Source organism: Sorex fumeus, unplaced genomic scaffold (assembly GCF_029834395.1).
Source record: "Sorex fumeus unplaced genomic scaffold, SorFum_2.1 ptg000044l, whole genome shotgun sequence".
Taxonomy (NCBI): Eukaryota; Metazoa; Chordata; class Mammalia; order Eulipotyphla; family Soricidae; genus Sorex; species Sorex fumeus.
The window spans coordinates 52,187,479-52,211,520 of NW_026606101.1; the positions used below are offsets into that span (position 1 = coordinate 52,187,479).

The 24,042-nt window shown below is 43.4% G+C and overlaps 1 protein-coding gene across 2 annotated transcripts in view; it reads right to left on the reverse strand.

The window, feature by feature from the left end:
- DGKG (diacylglycerol kinase gamma) overlaps positions 1-24,042 on the reverse strand; it is a 235,443-nt gene that overhangs the window by 175,703 nt on the left and 35,698 nt on the right. For both annotated transcript variants that reach the window (XM_056121394.1, XM_056121393.1), the window contains exon 2: positions 14,446-14,751. In XM_056121394.1, the coding sequence (XP_055977369.1) occupies positions 14,446-14,512 (67 nt within the window). In that variant the 5' untranslated portion in view covers positions 14,513-14,751. The remainder of the gene's footprint in view (positions 1-14,445; positions 14,752-24,042) is intronic.

Below are 24,042 nucleotides of genomic sequence, written 5' to 3' on the forward strand. Positions count from 1 at the left end.
AACCGTGATTTACCCCACTTTTTTTCATGTAGGAGTACTGCTATTTATTCAGCCACTGATTAGCTCATTGAATTGGGCATAAACTCCACCTTACTTTTTTAAAAAAATTTTTATAATTTTATTTATTGATGCAGGATATATATATATATATATATATATATATATATATATATATCGATTTGCTCGAGCGGGCCCAGTAACGTCTCCATTGGAGACTTTGTTGTTACTGTGTCTGGCATATCAAATATAGCACAGCGGTAGGGCGTTCGCCTTACAAGCGGCCAACATGGCCGACCCGAGTTCGATTCCTCCGCCCCTCTCGGAGAGCCCGGCAAGCTACCGAGAGTATTCGATATGCCAAACACAGTAACAACTAAGTCTCCAATGGAGACGTTACTGGGCCCGCTCGAGCAAATCGATGATCAACGGGAGGGTCTTTATTTATTGAATCACTGTGAGAGCAGTTACAAAGCTTTCGGGTTTAAGTCTCAGTCATACCCGTACCTTCACCAGTGCCCATTCTCCAGCCCCCAAAACCCCAGTATACCCCCATCCCACACTCTCCCCCTACCTGTGGGGCAGATGATTTCCACATTACTCTCTCTCTACTTTGATCACATTCAATATTTTGACACCAGACCCACCATTATTGTTTGGGATTTTACCCCAACACTCAGATCTGCTGAAAAGTCAACAGTAGACAATATGTTTTCTATTGCTGGTTAAGAATAACATGATGTCGCATGGCTGCAGTAGTGGCCACGCGATTTTGAAATTCCAAAATTTTAACACTTTAATCTGGAGGGATTTATGCCAAAAACTGCTGGGTTCTGATATTTGTTCCTGAGTCTCTGGGATCATGGCTGTTAAGCAGCTTGATGATCAGGAGCCAGAAAGGCCGTTCATGGACGGCGACTCGGGGTCTCATTGGGACGAGGAGGTAAGGGCCGGCTCAGTCCCCATCTCGTGAAGCCCCACGTGTCTCATCACTGAGGGCCCAAATCTGACTGTCCAGTGGCCTCTAGGGGATGGCGGCCACCGAGCCGAATAGGGGGAGCAGGAAGAGGGACAACACCCTTTCCCCCCTGGGGTGGCCCAGCAACAGTAACCTACTGTGGGTCTGGACATATTTCTGCCAAAAGCCACTGGGTTTCAAGATTTGTTTCTGAGTCTCTGGGAACATGGCCGTTAAGCAGCTTGATCAGGAGCCAGAGAGACTGTTCATGGGCAGTGACTCGGGATCTCGTTGGGGTGGGGAGGAAAGGGCCGGCTCCACCCCTATCCCGTGAGGCCTCATGTGTCTCATCACTGTGGGCCCAAACTTGACTGTCCAGTGGCCTCTGGAGGATGGTGGCCACCGGGCTGCCAGGGGGAACAGGCCAAGGCATGAAACCTATTCTCACCTGGGGTTACCCAGCACCAGTAACCTACTTCAGGGACTGGACGCATTTTTGCCAAAAGCCACTGGATTTCGAGATTTGTTTCTGAGTCTCTGGGATCATGGCCATTAAAAGGCTTGATCGGGAGCCAGAGAGGCCATTTGTGGGCGGCGACTCAGAGTCTCTTTGGGATGGGGAGGAAAGGGGCAGCTCTACCCTCATCCCGTGAGGCCCCACGTGTCTCATCACTGAGGGCCCAAACCTGATTGTCCAGTGGTCTCTGGAGAATGGTGGCCACTGGGCTGCCAGGGGGAACAGGCCAAGGAACAAAACCTATTCCCACCTGGGTTGGCCCAGCACCGGTAACCTACTGCAGGGACCGGACGCATTTTTGACAAAAGCCGTTGGGTTTTGAGATTTGTTTCTGAGTCGCTGGGATCATGGCCGTTAAGCAGTTCGATCAGGAACCAGCGAGGCCATGCCTCCATTTATGTAGCTGAGCTGGAGGTGGTTTGTGGGTGTGTTTCCCACATACCTAAATTTTGGCCGTTTACTTTCTTGGTAAACTTTGCCTCAAGTTTTTGGGGTCTGGCCAAAGGCACAGCAGCAATTTCAGGGTATCTGGAAGTCTGAAGGCACCATCAGGCTGCTGATGCACTTGTCTCACAGGTACAGTTGGACCTACTGGCGGCACCATACCTCCATCCCACTTTTTTAACCACATACAATCATGTTTCCATAAATCCTTGACTACACTCTGTATTCCTTTGTGAATCTGTTCTCTGTGTTGCAAATTTACTACTTTTTCCAAATGTCAAATCTTTTCCAGAAGGGAAGAAGATCTGGGCCACACTCATGAAGGTTAGGGAATACTCCTGACTAAGTGCTCAGGGTTACTTCAGCTGTTCTCAGGAGACTATGTAGTCCAGGGATTGAACTCAGTTCCCCTGCATACAAAACATACCCACTAATATTTTGAGCTATTTTTCTAGCCCCAGAAAGCAATGTTATTTATTTATTTGGTTTGGGGGACACACCTGATGGGACTCAAAGGCTATTTCTGGCGCTGTGCTTAGGAATTACCCAGGGAATGCTCAGGGGACCATATGTGATGCCAGAGGTTGAAACAAGGCTGGCAGAAGCAGCTGCACATGCCCTACTCTCTGTATTGTCTTTCTGTTTTCCCAATTCCTGTTTAAAATCTTTCCCTTACCATTGAAAGTTACTACCTTCTGAATTTCCCACATGGCTTGTATACAATTCTGTAATACTTGCAATGCAGTGTTATAACTCCTGACTTTGTTCTAACATGAGAGTTTTTACCCACAGGCTAGTGAGTCTTTGTAAAAGATACTATATTGTGACACAAAATTACTGTCACTGTCACTGTCCTCCTGCTGTTCATCGATTTTTTACACCCAAGGTCAAATACTATCTTCCTTATAGGCCAGTCACCTAACCCTACACACAGTAATGTTTCCATTGGAGACTTTGTTGTTACTGTGTTTGGCATATTGAATACATCAGGAGTAGCTTGCCAGGCTCTGCCGTGCAGGCGAGATACTCTCGGTAGCTTGCCGGGCTCTCCGAGAGGGGTGGAGGAATCAAACTTGGGTCGGCCATGGTGGCTGTGTGCTAGGCAAACGCCCTACCACTGTGCTATCGCTCCAGCCCCAGTGACACATAATTAGTGTTCTAAAAATAAAATATGATATGATGAAATAGCATCTGTGTAGAAACTAAAAAACATAATTTTGGGAGATGATTGGGCACACCTGGCTGTACTCAGGAGTAACTCCTGAATCTACACTCAGGAATTATTCCTGGAAGTGCTTAGAGGACCATATGGAATACCAAGGATTTAACCCAGGTCATTCACATGCAAGGCGAGTGCCCTACCCACTGTATTATCTCTCCAGCCTCCCAAACATAAAATTGTATTGAATTAAATAGGATGAGTGGGAAGCTCGCTTGGACTCTGTCCTTGGTGCTGAAACAAAGATCAGGCTAGAGCTTTAGAAAATTCTGCTTACATAGGAAATAATTCAGGAGGATGAATAGATAAAAGAAATAATAACTTATTTTTATATTTACAATAGAAGTAGGAATCACAAAAATGTAAATTATCATCATTAGAAACAAATTATGGATATTCTGGGTGCATCCTTTACTATTGCCAACTCTCTAGAAATGAAAAAAAAAGAAAAACAAAAATAGAGTTTATGTGTGCTCCCTGTCTTTCAATACTGTAGGTAATCAAGAGCTTATCATGCTCCACTCTTGGAATTATTTAAATATCAGCACAAAGCGCCATGTTTTTAAAAGCTGACATAGGTTGTTTGGCTCACTGTATAGAGGCTGTGTTCTGTCAGGCCTCTATAAAGTAAATGTGCTCATTGGTTAGGGTTTTCTTCACGACTCTGCTGAATTGGATTCAATCAAGCACAAGTTATAATCATTTCAGGATTGAGACATATTGAAATGCCACTGGAAAATGCTGCTGTTGCCTAAAAATGGACATTTCTTTTTGAAATTCAAAACAGATGTCAGAAAACTAATAGCTCAGTGAGATCCAGGCAGCAGATGCCATCAATTTGGGTTGCTTCCATTCAATTCAGAAGCACTATGGAGGGAGAGATACTGCAAGGTACTGTTGATGAACTGGGAAGATGATCTGAGTCATTACGGTAATAATAGCTCCTCCTTTATTGGGAACTTTACTTCATATACTCACATACTCAGCCCTATCAATCTATGTATTTTGGTCAATATTTTCTTCAACTAACAGGCAGAGATATTTAGAAGTTTAAACAAACCACCTTAAAGTCCAGGTTTGAATTCAAGTCTAATCTAGCTCAAACATCAAAATACTATCCTGTAATTTTGTAAGCACCTTTCAATATTACCTCACAAATATTTGCTAACAAAAGGAAAAATTTAACCAAAGATATAGCAATTAAATGAAATTCTATAAAGTAAGAAGGAGGAATAAGTAAAATTAGGATGTTTGTAGGGTTAGGTGAATGACCTATAAGGAAGATAGTATTTGGCCTTGGGTGTAAAAAAAGGATATGGTTTTGAAATGTAGGCATGAAATAGAGAAGACATTATCAGCCAACGTGAGCAAAGATGAGAGAAGGTCAAATGGAACATTTAGGAATATTTAGCACCAGGGAGTATTTTGAGTTATATATGGGGGTCTGAGTGTCAAGTTTTGAAACTATTAAATACTTTGGATAATGGATTAACATATCTAGGTTTCTTGTATAAATGCTACTCAGGCAACAGAACAGAAGAAAGTTCAGAATTAAACCAGAGCTCAGTTAAGACTGTAGTTAAATCATAAAAAAAACTTTAAGAAGCAGCTTAATTATTTAGGAAAATACACAAAGAGAGATTTTCAACTCAGAGTGGCCAATTTAAAAATAAATAAAATCCTTAAATTTTCTTAGCAAAATTTTCTTAAATCGAATTCTTCTTTATACTTAAATAAGATGTATTTGGGAGCATGGCTTCTGCAAGAGTAGTGTTAGGCAAGCATTTTGATTGAAAACTAGGAAAGCAAATTTACTTGAATGTATACTCATGATATTACTTTCAAATTTTGGAGACTTCACTGTTTCTTCTAAAAGAAATCCATTGGGCTTAACGGCTCCAAGGTGAGATACAATAATCTTAACAAACTTTATTCTAAGGAAATCTTTTTTGATCATTTTTAGTGAAATCTTCATAACAAGCAATATAAAATAAATTTTTTAGGACCTGCTATTGGGGTAGGCTTGTGTGGTGTCTGGGAAAATTGGAAATAATGGTGGTGGGAAGGTATAATGGTGGTTGGATTGGTGTTGGAGTATTGAATGTAACAAATCATCATGAACAACTTTTTAAAAATAAATAAATTAATTAAAAAAAGAAATCTATTGGTTCCAATGTTCTACCAATTTATTTGTGAAATACTCCTTTTATTATTAAAATGTATGAATAATGTTTATGTATATATATCTTTATACATTTACACATATCCAATCTTCACTTAATCACTTAATTTCCCGTTAGTCGGCGATTTGCTCGAGCGAGTGCCAGTAACGTCTCCATTTGTCCCTGTCGCGTGCTAGTGTAGCCCAATGGCATCTGTTCGCTCTGGGAACATGAAGAGCCTCAAACCAATCGTTCATGATCTTGATGAAGAAGTCTGACAATCTGATAGGTGGGCGGCCATGCGGTCTTTTGACATCCCGTGGAATCCAGTCAGTAACAGCTCTAGTCCAGTGGTCGTCTTTAAATCTCATTACGTGACCAGCCCATCTGATTTTTGACACCTTGGCAAATGAGACAGCATCCCTGATTCTTGATTGTCGACGGATGTTGGAACTCTGGATTTTTTCTCTCATTTGAGTGAAACGTGATATTCCAAGCATAGCTCTTTCTATTCTTCTTTGGGAGACCTGAATAGCGTTCTCATCCTGTTTGCGTAGGGCCCAGGTCTCTGAGGCATATGTTAATGCAGGAAGAACAGTGGAATCATAGAGATGTGCCCGGAGCCGGAGGTTCTTCGTCCTCTTAGCTATTTCTTCGACGTTCTTGAAGGCGTTCCAAGCCGCTCTCTTCCTCCTGCGCAGCTCGGGTGCCAGGTCATTTGTCATGTTGACTTCTCGACCTAGGTACACATAGCTGTTGCATTCGGAGATGGTCGTTCCATTGAGAGCGAATGGGGCATCAGGAACGAGGATGTTTCTTATAAACATTGTCTTCATAAGATTCAGCTGTAGTCCTACCTTTCCACACTCACGGTCAAAGACGGCCAGCATTTGTGCCGCTTGGCTGATGTTTGGTGTTATTAAAACAATGTCATCAGCAAAGCGGAGGTGGTGTAATTGCCGACCATCTATCTTCACTCCCATTCCTTCCCATTCCAGTCGTCGCATGATGTTCTCGAGGGTGGCACTGAAGAGTTTCGGTGAAATGGTATCACCCTGCCGAACCCCTCTCTTGACATCAATGATCACTTCTTTGTAGAATGGTGAGATCCTGGTAGTGAATCCGCAATACAGCTCATGGAGGATCTTGATGTATTGGGCTTGAATGCCCTGATTGGCTAGGGCTTCAATGACTGCTTCCGTCTCAACAGAATCAAAGGCCTTCTTTAAATCAATGAACATTAAACAGAGCGGCATCTTGAACTCCCGAGAAACCTCAATGAGTTTGGTTATTGTGTGGATATGGTCGATGGTGCTGAATCCTTTGCGGAACCTGGCTTGCTCACATGGTTGTCCTTCATCTAGTGTTCTGCCAATCCTATTTAGAATGACTCGAGTGAACAACTTGTAGATGACAGACAATAGGCAGATCGGGCGATAGTTGCCAATGTCATGGATGTTTCCCTTCTTGAACAGTAGTACGGTCCTGCTGGTTTTCCATTGGGATGGAACCTTGCATTCAGACAGCTAGTGAGTGAAGAGCCGAGCCAGTGTATTGATGAGTACTGATGGCAGGTTCTTCAGGTGTTCAGGTCTGACCTTGTCTGGGCCGGGTGCTGTTTGTTTCTTTACCGACGAAATGGCGTGTCGGATTTCGGAAGGGAGAACGTTGGGAACGACATATCCATTCTGTGGAATTTGGTATGTCGGCAAGTGGACATGGCTATCGAACAGATTTGAGTAGAAGTCATGGATAATCTTCTCCATTGCCGTTCTGGAGGATGTGATGGATCCATCAGGACGTCGGAGGGCAGTCATCTTGGTCTTGTAGTTGGCGAAGGACAGGCGGGCATAACGAATACTTTTCCCAATCTTCACATTCAAGTAAATCTGCTTAATTTTGTTTTTTAAAAGTTGGTCATGAGGATTTAGAGTGGAGGGCACTAGCCTTGAATGTGGCCAACATGGGTTTGATACCCAGCACCCCAAAGAGTCCCCAAAGCCCTGTTAGGAGTGATCCCTGATTGCAAAGTCAGGAGTGAGAAGAGCGAACTGTGGCACAAAAACAAAACAAAACAAAGTATATCATGCTTGTTTGTGTTTCTTTGAAGAATTACAAGCATCTTATACTAGTAAAAATAGCACCACACTGTAGCACTGTCCTCCCATTGTTCATCAATTTGCTTGAATGGACACCAGTAACATCTCCATCGTGAGACTTGTTGTTACTGTTTTTGGCATATCGATATGTCACGGATAGCTTGCCAGGCCAGAGTGATAGCATAGAGGGTAGGGCATTTCCCATGTACGTGGCCGACCTGGGCTCGATTCCTCTGCCCCTCTTGGAGAGCCCAGCAAGCTACCGAGAGTATTCTGCCCGCATGGCAGTAAAAATATAATAAGAAATATACATCACTGTCACTGTCACTGTCCTCCCATTGTTCATCGATTTGCTCGAGCAAGCCCAGTAACATTATGATACTTGTTACTGTGTTTGGCATATCGAATACACCACGGGTAGCCTGCCAGGCTTTGCTGTGCGGGGGAGATACTCTCGGTAGCTTTCCGGGCTCTCCGAGAGAGGCTGAGGAATCGAAGGTGGAGGAATTGAACTCAGGTTGGCCAGGTTGGCTGCATTCAAGGCAAATGCCCTACTCGCTGTGCTATCGCTTTAGCCCATAAATATACATAGGACTTGTAAAATTGAAGTTATTGGTGAAAGTAAATGACTACTCTAGCTTTTAGACAAAATTCAACATTTTCCTGAATTCAACTTAAAATGACTCCTTAAGACATCTAATTTTTAAAAATACACTTTGACAGAAACAACCAAAAATGTCTGTGGTAAACAATATTATCAATTAACATTAATTTACAAGTGGGAACACTGTAGAAACTGGTTTTGTTGCTTTGCTTGTTTGCTTTGATTCTCAGGTAAATACATTTTGACAAAGAAAAATTGGAGAAGAAAGTTATATTAGAAATCTCTGTTCAGAGGGGCTGGAGAGATAGCACAGCGGGTAGGGTGTTTGCCTTGCACGTGGCTGACCCGGGTTCGATTCCCAGCATCCCATATGGTCCCCTGAGCACTGCCAGGAGTAACTCCTGAGTGCAGAGCCAGGAGTAAACCATGTGCATCTCCGGGTGTGACCCAAAAAAAAGCAAAAAAAAAATCTCTGTTCAGAAAGAGTATGGGAAATATTGTCTGCCATTGAGGCAGGGGGAGGGTGGGAAAGGGGGGGTATACCGGGGATATTGGTGGTGGGGAATGTGCACTGGTGAAGGGATGGATGTTTGATCATTGTGTGATTGTAACCCAAAAATGAAAGCTTGTCACTATCTCATGGTGATTCAATAAAATTAAAAAAAAATCTCTGTTCAACAGATAAAATTAAATGTTTAAAATTTCGAGAGGTTTCTGGCTCCTGGAAGTCCACAAGGGATCTTGCCACACTGTGATTTTGATTGGTTTTATAGGCTTTAATGAGCTCAGCGCATCAATCACTTTCACTCTAAGAAAGGGGAAATCACCTAATTCTCAAATGTGAGACTCATCACTTGATCCTTGCTAATGAATTTCTCCGTCGATTTCTCTTTTTTTGTTGTGCTCTACTTAGTCCCATTTTACGGAGACTTAAGAACAAAGAGAGACTTCTTCCAAGCATTTTCTGATCTCACCTAGGTTTCTTTGGTGCTTCTAACACTTACAACCCAGGCAGAAAATTCCTTGTCAAAGCTGGATGGTGACACCGTCAGACTCAGAGGCAATGGATATCCATCACTCAAAGGTACTAAGTGGGGCTGTGTCTGCCATTATTTTCAACAACTCCTATTGTGTTGAGAGTTTACTATATGCTAGGCACTACTCTGCGCATCTATATTTTATTTAGATATTCAACACTACTGTCAAATTCAATTATTATCTCTATTGTAGAGAAGAGAAGTGCAGGTTTTTAGAATTGAAGTGATTCTTTCAAGGGTTCACAGTCATTTTTATTTCTAACTAATCTAATGACATGACAGAGCTGTTGGCTTCACATTTACATACTGGTAAGTCAGACCAGGCTCTTCCTCTAGGGCTGGGTTCTCAAATCTGACTGCATGCTGGAATCATGCATACCCGCCTCCGCTCTGGAGGCCAGGCCTTACTTCAGGCAAACAAGGACCCAGAAATAAGTATCTTTTAAGCTTCCTGGAGATACAAATGTACAATCAGAGTTGAGAACCTCTGTTCCACAATATAATTTCCATGTTAGAAAAGGGAGTATCATGCGAAGCAGCAAAAATCTGTGAAATTTGTTTGGAAGAAAATTCCAAATTATAATTCCCAAATGATTGTAAATAAAGGAGAAGTGTTTATAACTCTGCTGAATATAAAATTGCTACACGTGGCAGACTTTCCCATTTTTTTTTGTTCGTTTGTTTTTTCTTTTTGGGTCACACCCAGCAATGCTCAGGGGTTACTTCTGGCTCTGCACTCAGGAATTACTCCTGGCAGTGCTCAGGGGGCCATTGGGATGCTGGGAATTGAACCCGGGTTGGCCCCGTGCAAGGCAAAAACATACTATCACTCCAGCCCCAGTCTTTCCCATTGTTTAAGTGGATAGCACCAAAGACTCCACTAAACAGGTCAACGTATTCTAGCTGCAGGGCACGATGGAGATATGTTTTTGCATCAACCCATGCAGGCAGGGCTATTAGCCTGAAGTCTTTCTTCAATTAGGCATTTAGAAAACTTTCCTCTTGATGCATAGGAGAAGCAATGCTGCATTTTGGAGAAAAACAGATAAACTCTCTCTACGGGGGAGAACTATCACCAGGAAGATGTGTCAATGATTATAAAGGTGGCACTCTCTACCTCAACTGGATGATTAAATCAAATAATTTCTTTGATTAGGATCACCACCTTTAATAATTTCCCTGAGATGTTTTGGTCCAAAATTGTCTAGGTGCCAAGATTCAGTTCTGAAACTATAATCAAGCCATTGTTCCCAATGTTTGAGAAAATTCAAAGCTTTTTAAGGAGCAAATTTGACTCTCCTCACCGGACTCACCTTTGCCACCGCATTTGTGTGGGACATGGATATTCTCCATTTAAATAAATAGACAATGGAAAAATCAGAAGCTCAATCTCTGAGCACTGTCAGGAGCACTGAGCCCCCAAACCACCTTTCCAACTAGGAGCAACCAGGCTTCAGAACAGTGAATGGGAAGCTCGTGGAAGTACCAAGAATCAGAAGCAGAGGCTCATCTTCCAGTGAACAGTTCACTATACATGTTCCTGTTCCTATTCACTGTTTATTCCCACCTTTAAGCACTGCCTGCCAGAAAAATTGATGTTCAATAAAGAGATAGGAGATAAATGAGGACTACAAAAGGGATGTGCCTGTCATGTATGTCCCATGGTTCTATATTCCACCAGGGCAGAAAAAGGACAAGGTAGACCAACTTTGTAAACTGTGGCTTCATGTTGGCCTAGGGGAGCTGCCAAAATTTCTGACTTTCATGAAATCCTGGCTTTCATGCCTATGGATTATGCATGAATAATCTGGGCTTGAGAGAGTGTGTGGGCGGGATATCAGAAGTGCTCAGAGCTTCCCAGGTGGTTCCATTACACATCTCCTGCTGAGGACCATTGAGACCCATCACACTCACTATGGAAGGGAATCCAGGGAAATGATGACTCTTACAGAGTGTTCTATGTAGGAGAAGAGGGAAAGGCTTCACACTGAAGCAGAGACAGTATTGGCTGATGTAAGAAAACCCTGTCTGGGCTACTAAGATTTTCTGATTCAACATAAATGATCTGAATGACTCGAATAAGCAAAAACTAGTACCACCAGCAAAACTTCCTTTATCTCCAAATATGTTGACCTTGGCCATCATATTTCAAGTGAGGGTGGAGGAAAGACTTACTCTGTACTTCCCGGCAAGCAGAATCTCTGGTCCAACAGCATCAGCATTACCTGGAATCTTGTTAGAGAATTTCAGAACTACCCCAGACTTACTGACTCAGAATTGACCTTTCAGCAGGAGCTCCTGGGAGATTCATGAATCAAGTTTGAGAGTCATTGTTCCAAAGAAATCTTTCTCTGTCCCTAGATTCTGTGACTGCTTATGAGCAGAATCCTAGTCATCACTAAGGAAAAGAAGGCCTGCTGTGCAGAGGGAGATGTGGGTGTGCAGCAGTTGTGGTCATCCCTTTTAAGAGGGGGTGTCCTTCAAGGACTCCAGAAGCCTGCACATGTTCCAGTAAGGGCTGCTTGGTTTTGATCTGACCCTTTGTGGACTCTATGGTATTGAAATAACCCTTCACAGACTCCATAGACATGTCAACAAATCTCACCAGCAGGCCAGTATCAATAGCCACATTTCTACCGGGTATACACAGAACCTAATACTGACATACAAAGCAGTATCAGCCCTACTGACACCGCGAATACAGATGTTCCCAGTTTCCAGAACTGGGAGATATTTTCTGCTTGTCTATGCTGCTTAAATTATGGCACTTGGTGGCTGTGGCCTAGCAAACAAACACCCCCTCCCATATTCATTTTCTTGTCCGTGGGTTCAGTTCAGCCAGCTTTGGCTGAGGTGTTTCCCTGTGGCCTTAAACTGGTTCTCTGCTTGTGTTGTGAGCACATTTCTATCTCCTCCATGATACTCTGATTCCTCAAGGACAAGCCCTAGAGCTCCTTTTTTCATTCCTGACAGGGCCTGCTACTTGGCTGACCTGTGGAGCAGCCCGAATTTAGTGGAGTTCACCCTGGAGGGCTATTCCTTGCACTGTCAATACATCAGTTTCTCTACACCTATTTGGGTCAGAGATGATGCGGCAGGACCCAAGAGGGAGGCTGACCAGTAGATGGATGAAGGCCCTGCTGACTCAGGAAGGGCACAGGTCAAGGCTGTTAGACCTTGAGGGGATCACAGGAAGAGATGGTCTAGTTTGGTGTTTCTAGTCCTTTTCCAATCATGGTGCCTTTCTGATCCTTTTTTGTTGACTCTTAAATCTCATGCCATAGTCCCCATGGTTTTATTTTTCACTTAAGGGGCCCCTTGTTGTAACTATCTCACGGTGAATCAAAAAAAGACGGGGGAAATAATAATAAAATAATAAAACAAAAAAAGTAATGTGGAATCCATGCCCAATTTGATCAGCTTAATCTATGGCTGAATAAATAGCAGTACTCCTACATTAAAGAAAAAAGGGGGGCGCTTGGAATATTCTAGGAATCCTTGGTGGGAGTCATAAAGCCTCCAGGTGAGAAATTCTGGTCTTGTTCAACCTTTTCATCTTGAGTAAGAGGATGCTGAGGCAGATGGAGGTGAAGGACTGTCTTGTAACAGAGAAGAGCGTGAGCCCCCAAATTGACTTTTTAACCTGAATCCCCAACTAGTGCTGTGGATATGGGCTGGCTGGCCCGTGGTGGTGGGTGGTGGGGAGGAGCAGGCTGCCAAAGGGTGCTCTGAGGGTCGCCTCTACAAGCTCCTTTGGACAGACCAACGTGCTAGATGATCTGTGAAGTACAAAATCGCAGAGACAATGAGAACAAAGGGGTGAGGCAGGCAGAGCAACTGCAGCGACTTCAAAGCAAAGACTCTAAAAAGATGCCACCAGGAGGACTGGTGAATGGTTGGAAGTGACCACAAGGTTGTGGGGGATGGAGGGTAGTTAAGATAGAGGAGGGTCCATTTATCTGGAGTTGGAAATGATCACTCTAGACAAGAACTGAGGCTGAAAGTAGGTAAAGGGAAATACATGATAGTCTTTCAGCATTTGTATTGCAAACCAAAATGCCTAAAATGAGAGAGAGAGAGAAAAAGAGAGAGAGCGAGAGAGAGAGAGCGAGAGAGAGAGAGCGAGCGAGAGAGAGAGAGAGAGAGAGAGAGAGAGAGAGGGAGGGAGATGCCTGACATAGAGGCAGGCGGGGATGGGGGTGAAGTAGGGGAAACTGGGTGAGGGATACTGGGGACACTGGTGCTGGGAAATTACACTGATGGAAAGATGGGTTTTGGAAAGTTGTATGACTGAAACCCAATCGTGAACAGCTTTGTAATGATCTATCTCACAGTGATTCAATAAAAAAAATAAATAAACAAAAAGGTCCCACTGCACAAAGATGGCCACTGAGTGTATGTGTGTGCAGAGCACAGCCTTACGTGGCACCTTACTCCAGCCCAAGCTGTGTCTCATCACCTTTCAGGATTCACAGTGGCCTGTGGACACACACACACACACACACATTCAGTGGGCATCTGTTGTGAGCGGGGGCCTCATAGTCATCGAGACTGGAGGCACTGAAATTGTTCCTGGATGCAGTTAAGGGGACATCAAGAGCTCCTCCACCCTCCACCCTATAAAAGCTCAGGGTGCTCTAGGACAAACTCAAGAGACATGGATTCTACATCCTATACCTCACTGAAAGAAGGCTTCGGAGGATATTCAAATAAATGAATATGCATGTGGCTTGCAGGCCTTCCAAACTTAGGCTATCAAGAGGCTCAAATTTAGGCTAGCATGAGCCCCAAATTGGCTCAGAAATTATTTACATTACTATGTTAGATGAGAAAGGCGGGCTGGAAAAAAATAACATCATGCAGAAACTCAACCAGGTAAAGCAGTAAGTATCACTGTATCACGGTCATTCCATTGTTCATTGATTTACTCGAGCAGGTGCCAGTAACGTCTCCATTAGTCCCAGTCCTGAGATTTTATGATCCTCTCCTTATTTGTCTTTCCCAACACTGCCATATTGAAGGCTCTTTCAGGGTTAGGGGAATGAGGTCCATTATTGTTACTGTTTCTGGTATATCGAATACACCACAGGTAGCTTGCCAGGCTTTGCCATGAAAGCAGTAAGTAAAGGGTGGGAATGTGGCAATGTGCTCCTAGAGTTAGGTTGTGAGTTTTAACTCCTTGGTTTTTTTTTCCTGTACATCCCCAAATTTTGTGGTGGCTATGCATCATTTATAAAGAGTAAAAATAATTGTGTTTCAAAATGAAGACTCTAATTCTGTTTCATAAAGAAACCAAAGCTGAGACCTGACCACGTTCTCTTCACCTTTGCAATGTTTAAACTGTCCTCACTCTCCAGAAATGGCTTCCCCGACAATAAGATATAGAAAGCAATAATTCATTTACTCACATTCGCAATATTTCTGGAGTTGTTCGAATTCTTCGGGAGTGAGGGAAACCCAGCGTTCCTCACTCATCTTTCAGCCGGCTGTGGATGTCTGAGAACACGCACAGAACTGTATTCAGGGTGATACTGGGGCCCGGACCGGCACCTGGCTCATTGAAGGGATGCTAGACAAGTCCTTCAGGAAACTGCTCAGAGGCCAAGTGTCTATGGTCGCTGTAGGCAGCTTTCCGCAGATGAGCGACTAGTGTTGTTTCTCAAACAACATTCTTCTATCTGCAGTCCAGGCGGTTTCAGAGATCCTTGCTTTTCCTGGGAGAAGTAAAAAAATTACATTGAGAGTGAGAGGGTGCAAGTGTTAGAATATATAAGCCATCTTTTCTTTTTATTTATTTTTTATTTATTTTATTATTATTTTTAATGAATCACTGTGAGATGCAGTTACAGACTTAGAAACTTTCATGACTGCGTTCCAGTCAATGTTCAAGTACTCATCCCTCTACCAATGCCCATTCTCCACCACCAATGTTCCCAGTATCCCTACCCCCACCCCCACCCCCACCCTTCCCATCCCCTGCCTCTGTGACAGGCACATTCTCTCTTACTCTCTCTTTCTTTGGGGTGTTACGTTATGTTTGCAATACAGGTGTTAAAAGTGGTCATCAAGTTTGGTCCATAGACTACTTTCAGCATGCATCTACTATCCCAAGCGATCCAACCATCATTTACTTAGTGCTCCTTTCTCCACCCCAGCTACCTTTTCCCCCAGCGCATGAGATCAGTTTCCAAGCTCTAGGGCAATCCTCCTAACCCTTATTTCTACTGTCCGTAGGTGTTAGTCTACTATTTTGTTACTTTATATTCCACAAATGACTGCAGTCATTCTATGTCTGTCCCTCTCTTTCTGTATTATTTCACTTAGCAATCTTTTCTTACATATAAAAAGAAGACTCTCCATGTGCTTTTTTCCCCCTTTTCTGAGAACCATGAAAATAATTTTTTTGCTCCATTTTTTTTCCTACAAGGACCTTGATTCTTGAGGGGAAGCAATTTATCATCTAAGACCTCTGAAGAGAGCAGAGACCAGGCCAGCACTTCTCTGGACAGTTGTCTGGCTAGGGTGGGGCCAGAAACCAAATATGACTAGGGGACCACATCCTGAACTCAGAGAACATTTTTTTTTAAATCTATTTTTGTTCTGATGGGTTTTGAGGACCACACCCAGCAGAGCTTAGAGGACCACATATGGTGCCAGGGATTGAACTGGGATTGAATTGCAAGTAAAGCAAGAGCCTTACTCCCTGTACTTGGACGCCAACTCTTAGAAATTTTAAGGGTTTCCTGTGAGAGGTGGTATTAAGGCCACTCAATGGCAAGTCAAGAAAAATGCCTCAGGATTTGAATACCTCTGTAATAAAGAAGCACAGGGCTGGGAGCCTTAGGCCTGGGTGATTTGAAAGGTGAGCCATTTTCTCCTCCACTGATTTCTAATTTCAGAGTAGCTCACCTCACTCTGAGGAGTCATTCTGGAAATTCAGCCCCCTGAGCCTCACCTCCCAGTACCAAAGTTTGGCTAATCTACTTTTGATGGAAGATGCTCTTTCCTCAGAACCGTGAATGCAAGAGGAAGGTTTCTGTGTGTGTGTGTGTGTGTGTGTGTGTGTGTGTGTGTGTGTGTGTGTTTGTGTTGTGGATAGGGGCAGTGGGCAGTGGGGGAAGGCAAAGGATGTATTTAAATCCTCACTGACACCTTTTCTGTGGCACCCTCCAAGCACAGTTCACTTCATACTATTGGACATGCAATCAGTTTAGTGGGTTGTGAAATTAACATCAGCATTTAGAAATAAGAAACGGGTTAGGATAGAGTGAAATGGAATTAATTCAGTTTAAAATAAAAGTGTATCTCCTTTCAGTTAATTGTACATGTGTATAATGACTGTGATTTAAAATGTTTATTATTATTATTATTATTATTAGTAGTAGTAGTAGTAGTAGTGCTGGGGATTGAATCCAGGGCCCCATATATATAAAAGGTGTGCACATTATTGAGCTGACCCTCTGTCTCTGAAATGTACTCCTTATTGTGGATTGAGGGTCTATCTTATTTTTCTTTTTATTTTACTTTGAATTTTTTTTTGGAGGGAAGGGAGAGGTGGAGGCTCCCTAGCAGTGCTTGAGAGCTCAGGGGTCACTCCTGGAAATACCCAGCTCAGCTGAGCGGAATTAGGGGCTTGGTACCAAAGCCAGGAAATTCTGGCGACTACTCTGGCTGCAACTGGTGATGCCTGAGGCATTGCCAGGCTGGGGACAGAATTCATGATCTTGTGCATGTATGGCATGCCAGTTCTTAGTTATTTTCCCCTGTTTGATGGAAGTTTTGGAAAGTCACTAATCTAATACACCAAGCAGGACAAATGCTCAGTTCCAAGGATGTTGCACTGCTTGGGTCCTGCAAAACTTCCTAGGGCTGCACCCAGTGATGCTCCCAGGGAGCCAGGGACGGAAGCTGGGTTGCAAGCATGTTCACCCCTGTGCTATCTCCTTGGTCTCTAGAAGTAAGAACCAACCGAAACACAATCTTCCAATGCTTGCAAAGCGTGAGTGTAGTTTCAGTGAAACAGAATCTGTCACAGAGAGTCAGATTTTAGGGAAAGTCTGGAGATCTGGGGCCTATGAGGAATAATGGGAGGTCCGGGGAGGACACTTCTCTGAAAGTGTGATAAACTTGATTGGTGTGAACCAAGTCCAAGGGCTGGACTTGACCTGAGGAACAATACAGGAGGTTCTGACTTTAGAATGAAGTCCTAGGGCCAGAGAGATAGTATAGCGGGTAGGATATTGGCCTTGCATATGGCCCACCCAAGTTCAATCCCCGGCATCCCATATGGTCCCCAAGCACTGCCAAGAGTGATTTCTGAGTGCAAAGTCAGAAGTAAGCCCTGAACTCCACCAGGTGTGACCCCCAAAATAGCAAAAAAACACCCCAAAACAACAAAACCCCAAAATGAAACCAGAATGAGTACCTTTCACCAAACATAGTTTTCCTACAGTAGGTGTGGTTCATGGCTGGGGAAGGAGAAGCCTGGGTCACCGGGAGCATGCCAATTCTAGTTTCTTTCCTCAACCAGCCTGCTTCTTTCCTTAAATGGCCAGCCAAGTAGGTCAGCTCTCAACACCTGGTCGAGGTGCCCAGTGTTTTAGCAGGCAAATCCCACGGGTACCTTTAGGGCTGCCCTTGCTTCCTTTGTCTTCTGTAATCCATGCAGAAAACAACTATGCTGAAAAAATCTGTTTTTCCCCTCTAGAATTACCCCTACCACTCCTCTGCCTCTCCTTCTGCCAATGCTAAATACTAAATTTCCAAAACTTTATGGCCTCCTGATTCTTCTTCAGCCCTTACCTGAGGAATCTCATCCCTCTCCCTAGCCCTAGGGACTCCCTGCCATGCTACCCTCCCAGTACTGTTCTCTCTCCTCATTTCTGATCTGAATAAGCAATGGTCTGCCTCCTACCATGCATGTCCCAAGCCTCCCCAGACTGGCACCTTCCCAAGGTCACAGTCTGCCCCTTCTCTATATTCTAGTTGTGCCCAAGAGGAGTCCATATGCAGATCAAAGGCCTGTGGCTCAGACTAAGCTCCTTCTGTTTCTCTCCTGCAAAATCCAGGCACCAGTCCTGAATGCTTTCCATGAGGCTTGCAGTTTCATTCACTCTGACCTTGATCATCTATTCTTTGTCCCCTAATCCCAGCCTCCAACTTGTATTCTTGCCTTTGGGTTTAGCCTTCCTCTCCCTCGAGCACTCTCTCAAGTGCCAACCAGATCACATCTCTTCTGGTAATACAATTTTTCAGTGGTTTCTACTACTTGCAGAATAAGATGCAATCTTCTTCTTACAATTCAAAGCTCTTTATGATCTGGCCTCTGATTGCCAATTCAGTTCAAAAGCCAGAGGTGACCTTTAGAAATGTTCTTCATCATAATTAGGAATTCAGTATTACAATTCATGTTACTTCTGTTGCTACTACCATTAAAGAGCACTTTACACTGTATTCTTTGCTTTAATGTCGATCATCGAATTTGGTACCCTTAACAATCATGCGAGTCAAACATTGCCTTCCCTAATTTTTGATGAGTTAAGGTGTTTATTAAACATAGTGAGGGAGAAAAAAGGATTCCATGAATGCCGAGAGGATTTCTCCATTATGTACCATTCTGTGGATTTTCCAAAACATGAGTTCTGACAGACCCAAGGACACATTGCATGACAGAATCAACTGAACTTCATAAAACTTAAAATCATAAGGCAGAAGATTTGAGTCTGGCTTTGCGTCTTACTAGCTATTTGACTTCATGTAATTTTTGGGGGGTAAACCTTGGCTTCATTTCTTTATCTCAAAGAAAAGGAGGGACTGGAGTGATAGTACAGTGGGTTGGGCATTTGCCTTGCACACGTCTGACCTGGGTTCGATCTCCGGCATCCCAAATGGTCCCCCAAGCACCGCCAGGAGTAATTCCTGAGTGCATTGCCAGGAGTAACTCCTGAGCATTCATTGCTGGGTGTGACTCAAAAGCAAAATAAAAAAAAAATCAAATAAGTGGAGTTACAAACAAGAGAAACAAAACAACACAAAACAAACAAACAAAAAAACCACACTGTGTTAGTGTTAAGATTGTGTTAGTACACACAAAAAACCAAACCACACCCCATCCCTTAAAGAACCACCCAACACAGTGCCCGTAAAGAACCACCTAACACAGTGTCATTCAAGCATTCATAAAATAATTATTATCATAGTGTTGCAAATGCAATACAGCAGCCACGAAGGTAAAACTGAAATCATCATCTTGCAGCAACTGGGTAAAAAGTCTGAGCTAGGCCATAGTTTTCGGAGCTTCATCTTATCCTGCTCTATGCTGCTGTAATTTTGTTATTCACTCATATTTTTGTTTGTTTGCTCAGGGGCTACTCCCATGTCTGTGCTCAGGGATCATTCCCAACTCTGGAGATCATGTGGTGCAATGTGGTTGTGGTTGTACCTTTCCATCTCCAAATGTCCCTAATTTATAACCAAATTTTATTTCAACACTCAATGCTTAAAACCCTTTAGACCCCCAGAATCACCAAGCCAGAGCACCAAGCCATGAGGCCCATACTACTGGGTTGAGAATCACTGGGAATGACCCCTGGAGTGTGCCCCTACCCTTAAAAAAAATCACCTCTTCAAAGGCCTCCCTCCCCTTCCAGGATAAAGGAAAGACCCCTTTACTATGATCCTTTACCCAAAGTACAGTTATCTTCCCATCCTAACCCCAATGACCTCCTTCCCCTACATACTCTACATTCAATTCAATTTAACCTACAATCTTCTTATACACCTAGCAAAGCTCTTGGCACGTGTTAGGGCCTTATAGATAGACCACAGGCCACATACACGCCATGCCTGACTCTACCAGAAATGCCCTGGGCTCCTGCCTTCCCATCACAAACCACTGTTCAGGTCTCTTCTCTAAGAGAACTCTTTTAGAATCTTTGAGTAAGTAACTATTTTCCCAACTGAGTTCCACAATAAAAATTCTATTTTTCTACTGTAGTATTTGACTGTCCTATGTTTATCTTCTTACTTATGTCAAGTAAGAAGACACTTGAATAGATGATTAATAAGTGAGTTGGGAAGGATCATGGTACAGATGTGTACAGACAACTGGGCAGGAAGTAGGCAATGTTTAATGTATTTGAAGCCAACATATACGTGGAAAATGCTTCCCTCATGAGCTGATGTCACCACAGAGAACGGGGCACAAGGGAAAGAGGTATATGTTATAAGAACTCCAAAAAAATTACTCATCACATTTTCATTGTTCTACTGTAGTTCAGTACTTGTCTCCATTTGTGGAAAATATACCATTATTTATTTCTCCCTTGCCACCCAAGTTTGTTTGCTTTTTGGGCTACACTTGGCAATATTCAGAGCTTACTCCTGTCTCTGCACTCAGAGATCACTCCTGGCGGGGATTAAGGGATCATATGGGATGTCAGGGACCTAATCTGGATCAGCTGTGTACAAGGCAAGCACCCTACTTGCTGTGTTATCTCTACATCTCCACCATTCTTTATTTCTATCCAGAAAAGTTAAGGGCCTGAAGTAAGCTTAAGTGTGCAGAGGAAATTTAATCTGACCTGTGTATGTTCTTCTGAAAGTGGATGAGCAATCAAGTCACTATCAGATAGACTAGTTAGAAGACGAGTAAATTACGTAACTACACAATTAGTAAAAATCAACATGGATGCAGACTGTAAGTAAATGGGGCAAAATGAGATATATTTTTTTCTGAGCTAAGGAATGGGATGGGGGTCTGGACTTCAAGGAGAAGAAAGACTCACATGAGAATGAGTGGACACAGATGACAGATGTCCTGTAATTACAATTTTGGCCTGCCGTGTTGACCATGTTGATAGGTTGTCCAATCAGAAAATTTTTCCTGGTAAGCAAATCAGACTACCAAGTAATATCCCCAATTTCCATTCTTAAAGGTAGTGAAGAGAGTGGGGATTGCTTTTTGGTTTTTTTTGGGGGGGTCACACCTGGAGATGCTCAGGGGTTATTCCTGACTCTGCACTCAGGAATCGCTCCTTGCAGTGCTTGGGGGGACCATATGGGTTGCTGGGGATCAAACCTGGGTCAGTCACATGCAAGGCAAATACCCTACCTGCTGTACTATCGCTCTGGTTCCAGGAGTGAGAATAGTTTTACATGAAGTTTCAGGGTCTCTATTGGCTTTATTTTATTCAAAGCTTAGGAAGGCCTATTCTGAACATATTCAAGGGGCTCTTTATTCAGCCTGATTTCCAGATGGTAACTGCTGATGGTGCTTTCACAGGAAGGTCCCTCTGGTGTTTTGTCCTTTGATAGAAGTAACAGTAAACACATGTGGTTTGCTCCAGTCGACATCACTCAGCATTTCCCTTTCTGCAGTTAGAACTATTCCTCTCTGGGAGGTTCTTTACAGTATGAACCATCTTCCTATGACCACCTTGAACATCTTTTCTTACAGGAAAAGATATGTAACAGAGTTTTCTAAATAATGCTCTGATTGGATATTGTCAGGCTTGGATGCGAAAATGCATTTTATGTGACTATACTTATGCCACTCTGAGCACTTGCTTCAGTGCCTGGGGCCTCGGTTTCCTTGTCTATAAAACGAAGGGGTGGGGATAATGGTTTTAAATGTAGTTCCTCGCTCTGTAATTTCATATACTGGATCAAACTCTACTTGTTCTTTACAGATGTCAGCATGGAAATCACAAGTCGGGAGAAAGCAAATTCAACAGGAATTGAATTGCACCCAGGTCTCTCTCAATTCATCTGAATGCATCAGCCATAACCAATTATCCAGGAACAAACACCTCTTCATCTCCTATGTGCTCTCATAAGAACATTAATTCATGAGTTTGGCATTAGACTGGGAGATCTTACTCATATGTATCTGATGATTTATAACAAATTCACAAAGAACTTATTTTTTATAAGGGATGAATGACAAAAACCTAGTAAAATAAGAATCCCTCTCATTTTCCAGACTTAGAGAGAACTACATCTTGATAGCTGCACCGTCTCAAAGCCTCTCTTGCTGATCTATTGCCCACTCAGTCACTCAGTTCAGGTGTGGCCAACTCTAACATGTTCATAGACCAGATGGGGTAGTTTCTCTTTGCTCTCTAGTGGCACCTTGGGCTTGTCTCCATAGTGGCTCTGACCACACTACAGTGTACTTGACAACTCTTCCTTGTGAAATTAAACTTGTTCAGGGAAGACACTGCAGTAGCCTGGCTCCTTATACCTCTAGCTATTACCAAACTCCTAAAGGGTTATCTCTTCACCACTAGAAAATATATTTTCTACCTCTCGTGGTGGAAACCATTTTTGTGAAGCAAACGATCCTACCAACACTTGTTTATACTTCCCAGAAGGAAAAGAACGGGATGATACAGAATTGGATGAAAAAAATTAGAGAGGAACAAAAGACACAGTTGGTATAAAATTAATGCTAATATCATTTTGGAGACACTATTTCCACTACCCAGCCATCGCCACACTCCAGGACGCTTTCCAGACACATCATAAGACACTAAATACCCATCTTCCGGAATTGTCGTACCGTATTTGATAGGGTTCAAATATGGTAACACCTACAAGGGTGATTAGAGGTCGCCCCAAAAGCCTCTATCCCTCTTGGAAAGACTGGCAAGCTACCGAGAGTATTCCGCCCACACAGAAGAGCCTGGCAAGCTATCCGTTGTGTATTCGATATGCCAAAACCAGTAACTACAACTGGTCTCATTCACCTGACCCTGAAGGCTTCACCGACATGGCAGCACTGAGAATGATGAGAAAGGAGAGGCCGACAAAATCTCAAGGCCGACCTAGGCTGCCACAACGAAGGAAGACAAAAATGATCGTCTGTACTTTCAAAGCACGTACGCTAGCATCAGATGCATCCATCGAGGACCTGATGGTACAAGCGCGAATGATCAAATACGACATCATTGGTCATTGGTCTGACTGAGACAAGAAGGCACGAATCTCACCATGCCGTTTTCGACACTGGAGAAGAATTGTTTCTCGGAACATGCGATAAAAGAGGTGTTGGAGGCGTCGGTGTCCTTGTCAACACAAACTTGGTCAAGAGCATTGATTCATTCGAATGCCTAACAACCCGAATCGGACGTTTACATTTGAATAGATATGGCTCACTGCCTGCAGTTTCTATCTTCGTTGTCTATGCACCAACATCTCACTATGATGAAAGAGAAATCGAGAAGTTCTACATGGAGCTAGAGAAGTTCTATAAAGAAGACCACACCTTCTACAAGATCATTGTGGGTGATTTTAATGCCAAGATAGGACCGAGAAGATCAGCTGAAGAACTTCACATCGGGACCCATGGCCTAGAATGGAACAAACAGGGTGAGAGACTGTCTGAGTTCATCATGTCGACCAAGACCATTCATGGTAACTTACAATTCCAGAAGGCAGAATGTAAACGATGGACATGGGAGTCTCCCGGTGGACGATTCCACAACGAAATAGACCACATCATATTAAATCGACGGTTTTGCCCGACCGATGTCGCTGTTGTCCCAAAATTTCGAACGGGATCAGACCACCGTCTCCTTCGTGCAAAATTCTACTTCACAGAGCGGGGAGAAAGGGCTGCAAAGTTCAAAAAGAGAACTCCCAGAATGACCACCAACTGGGAACTCTTTGGTACTATTGCGGCAACATGGGAAGATGTCATTGTTGACAACATTGACGAGGAATACGATCGACTGGTTCAGCACCTCCATGAATGTGCGAGGAACGCCAAGAGAGAGATAGCCACAAAAAATCGCCTATCTTCGAAAACTCTTGAGCTAATTTGCCAGCGTGGTTTGGCGCATGCCTCAGGCAACCGCAAGCTAACGTCCGAGCTCGCAAAGCAGTGCAGAGATGCGATCAAGGAAGACCTCAAAGAGAGAAGAGCAGAAGTGCTGGTAGATGCGGCAGAAGCCGGGAAAAGTATTTGTAACGCCCGCCTGTCCTTCGCCAACTATAAGACCAAG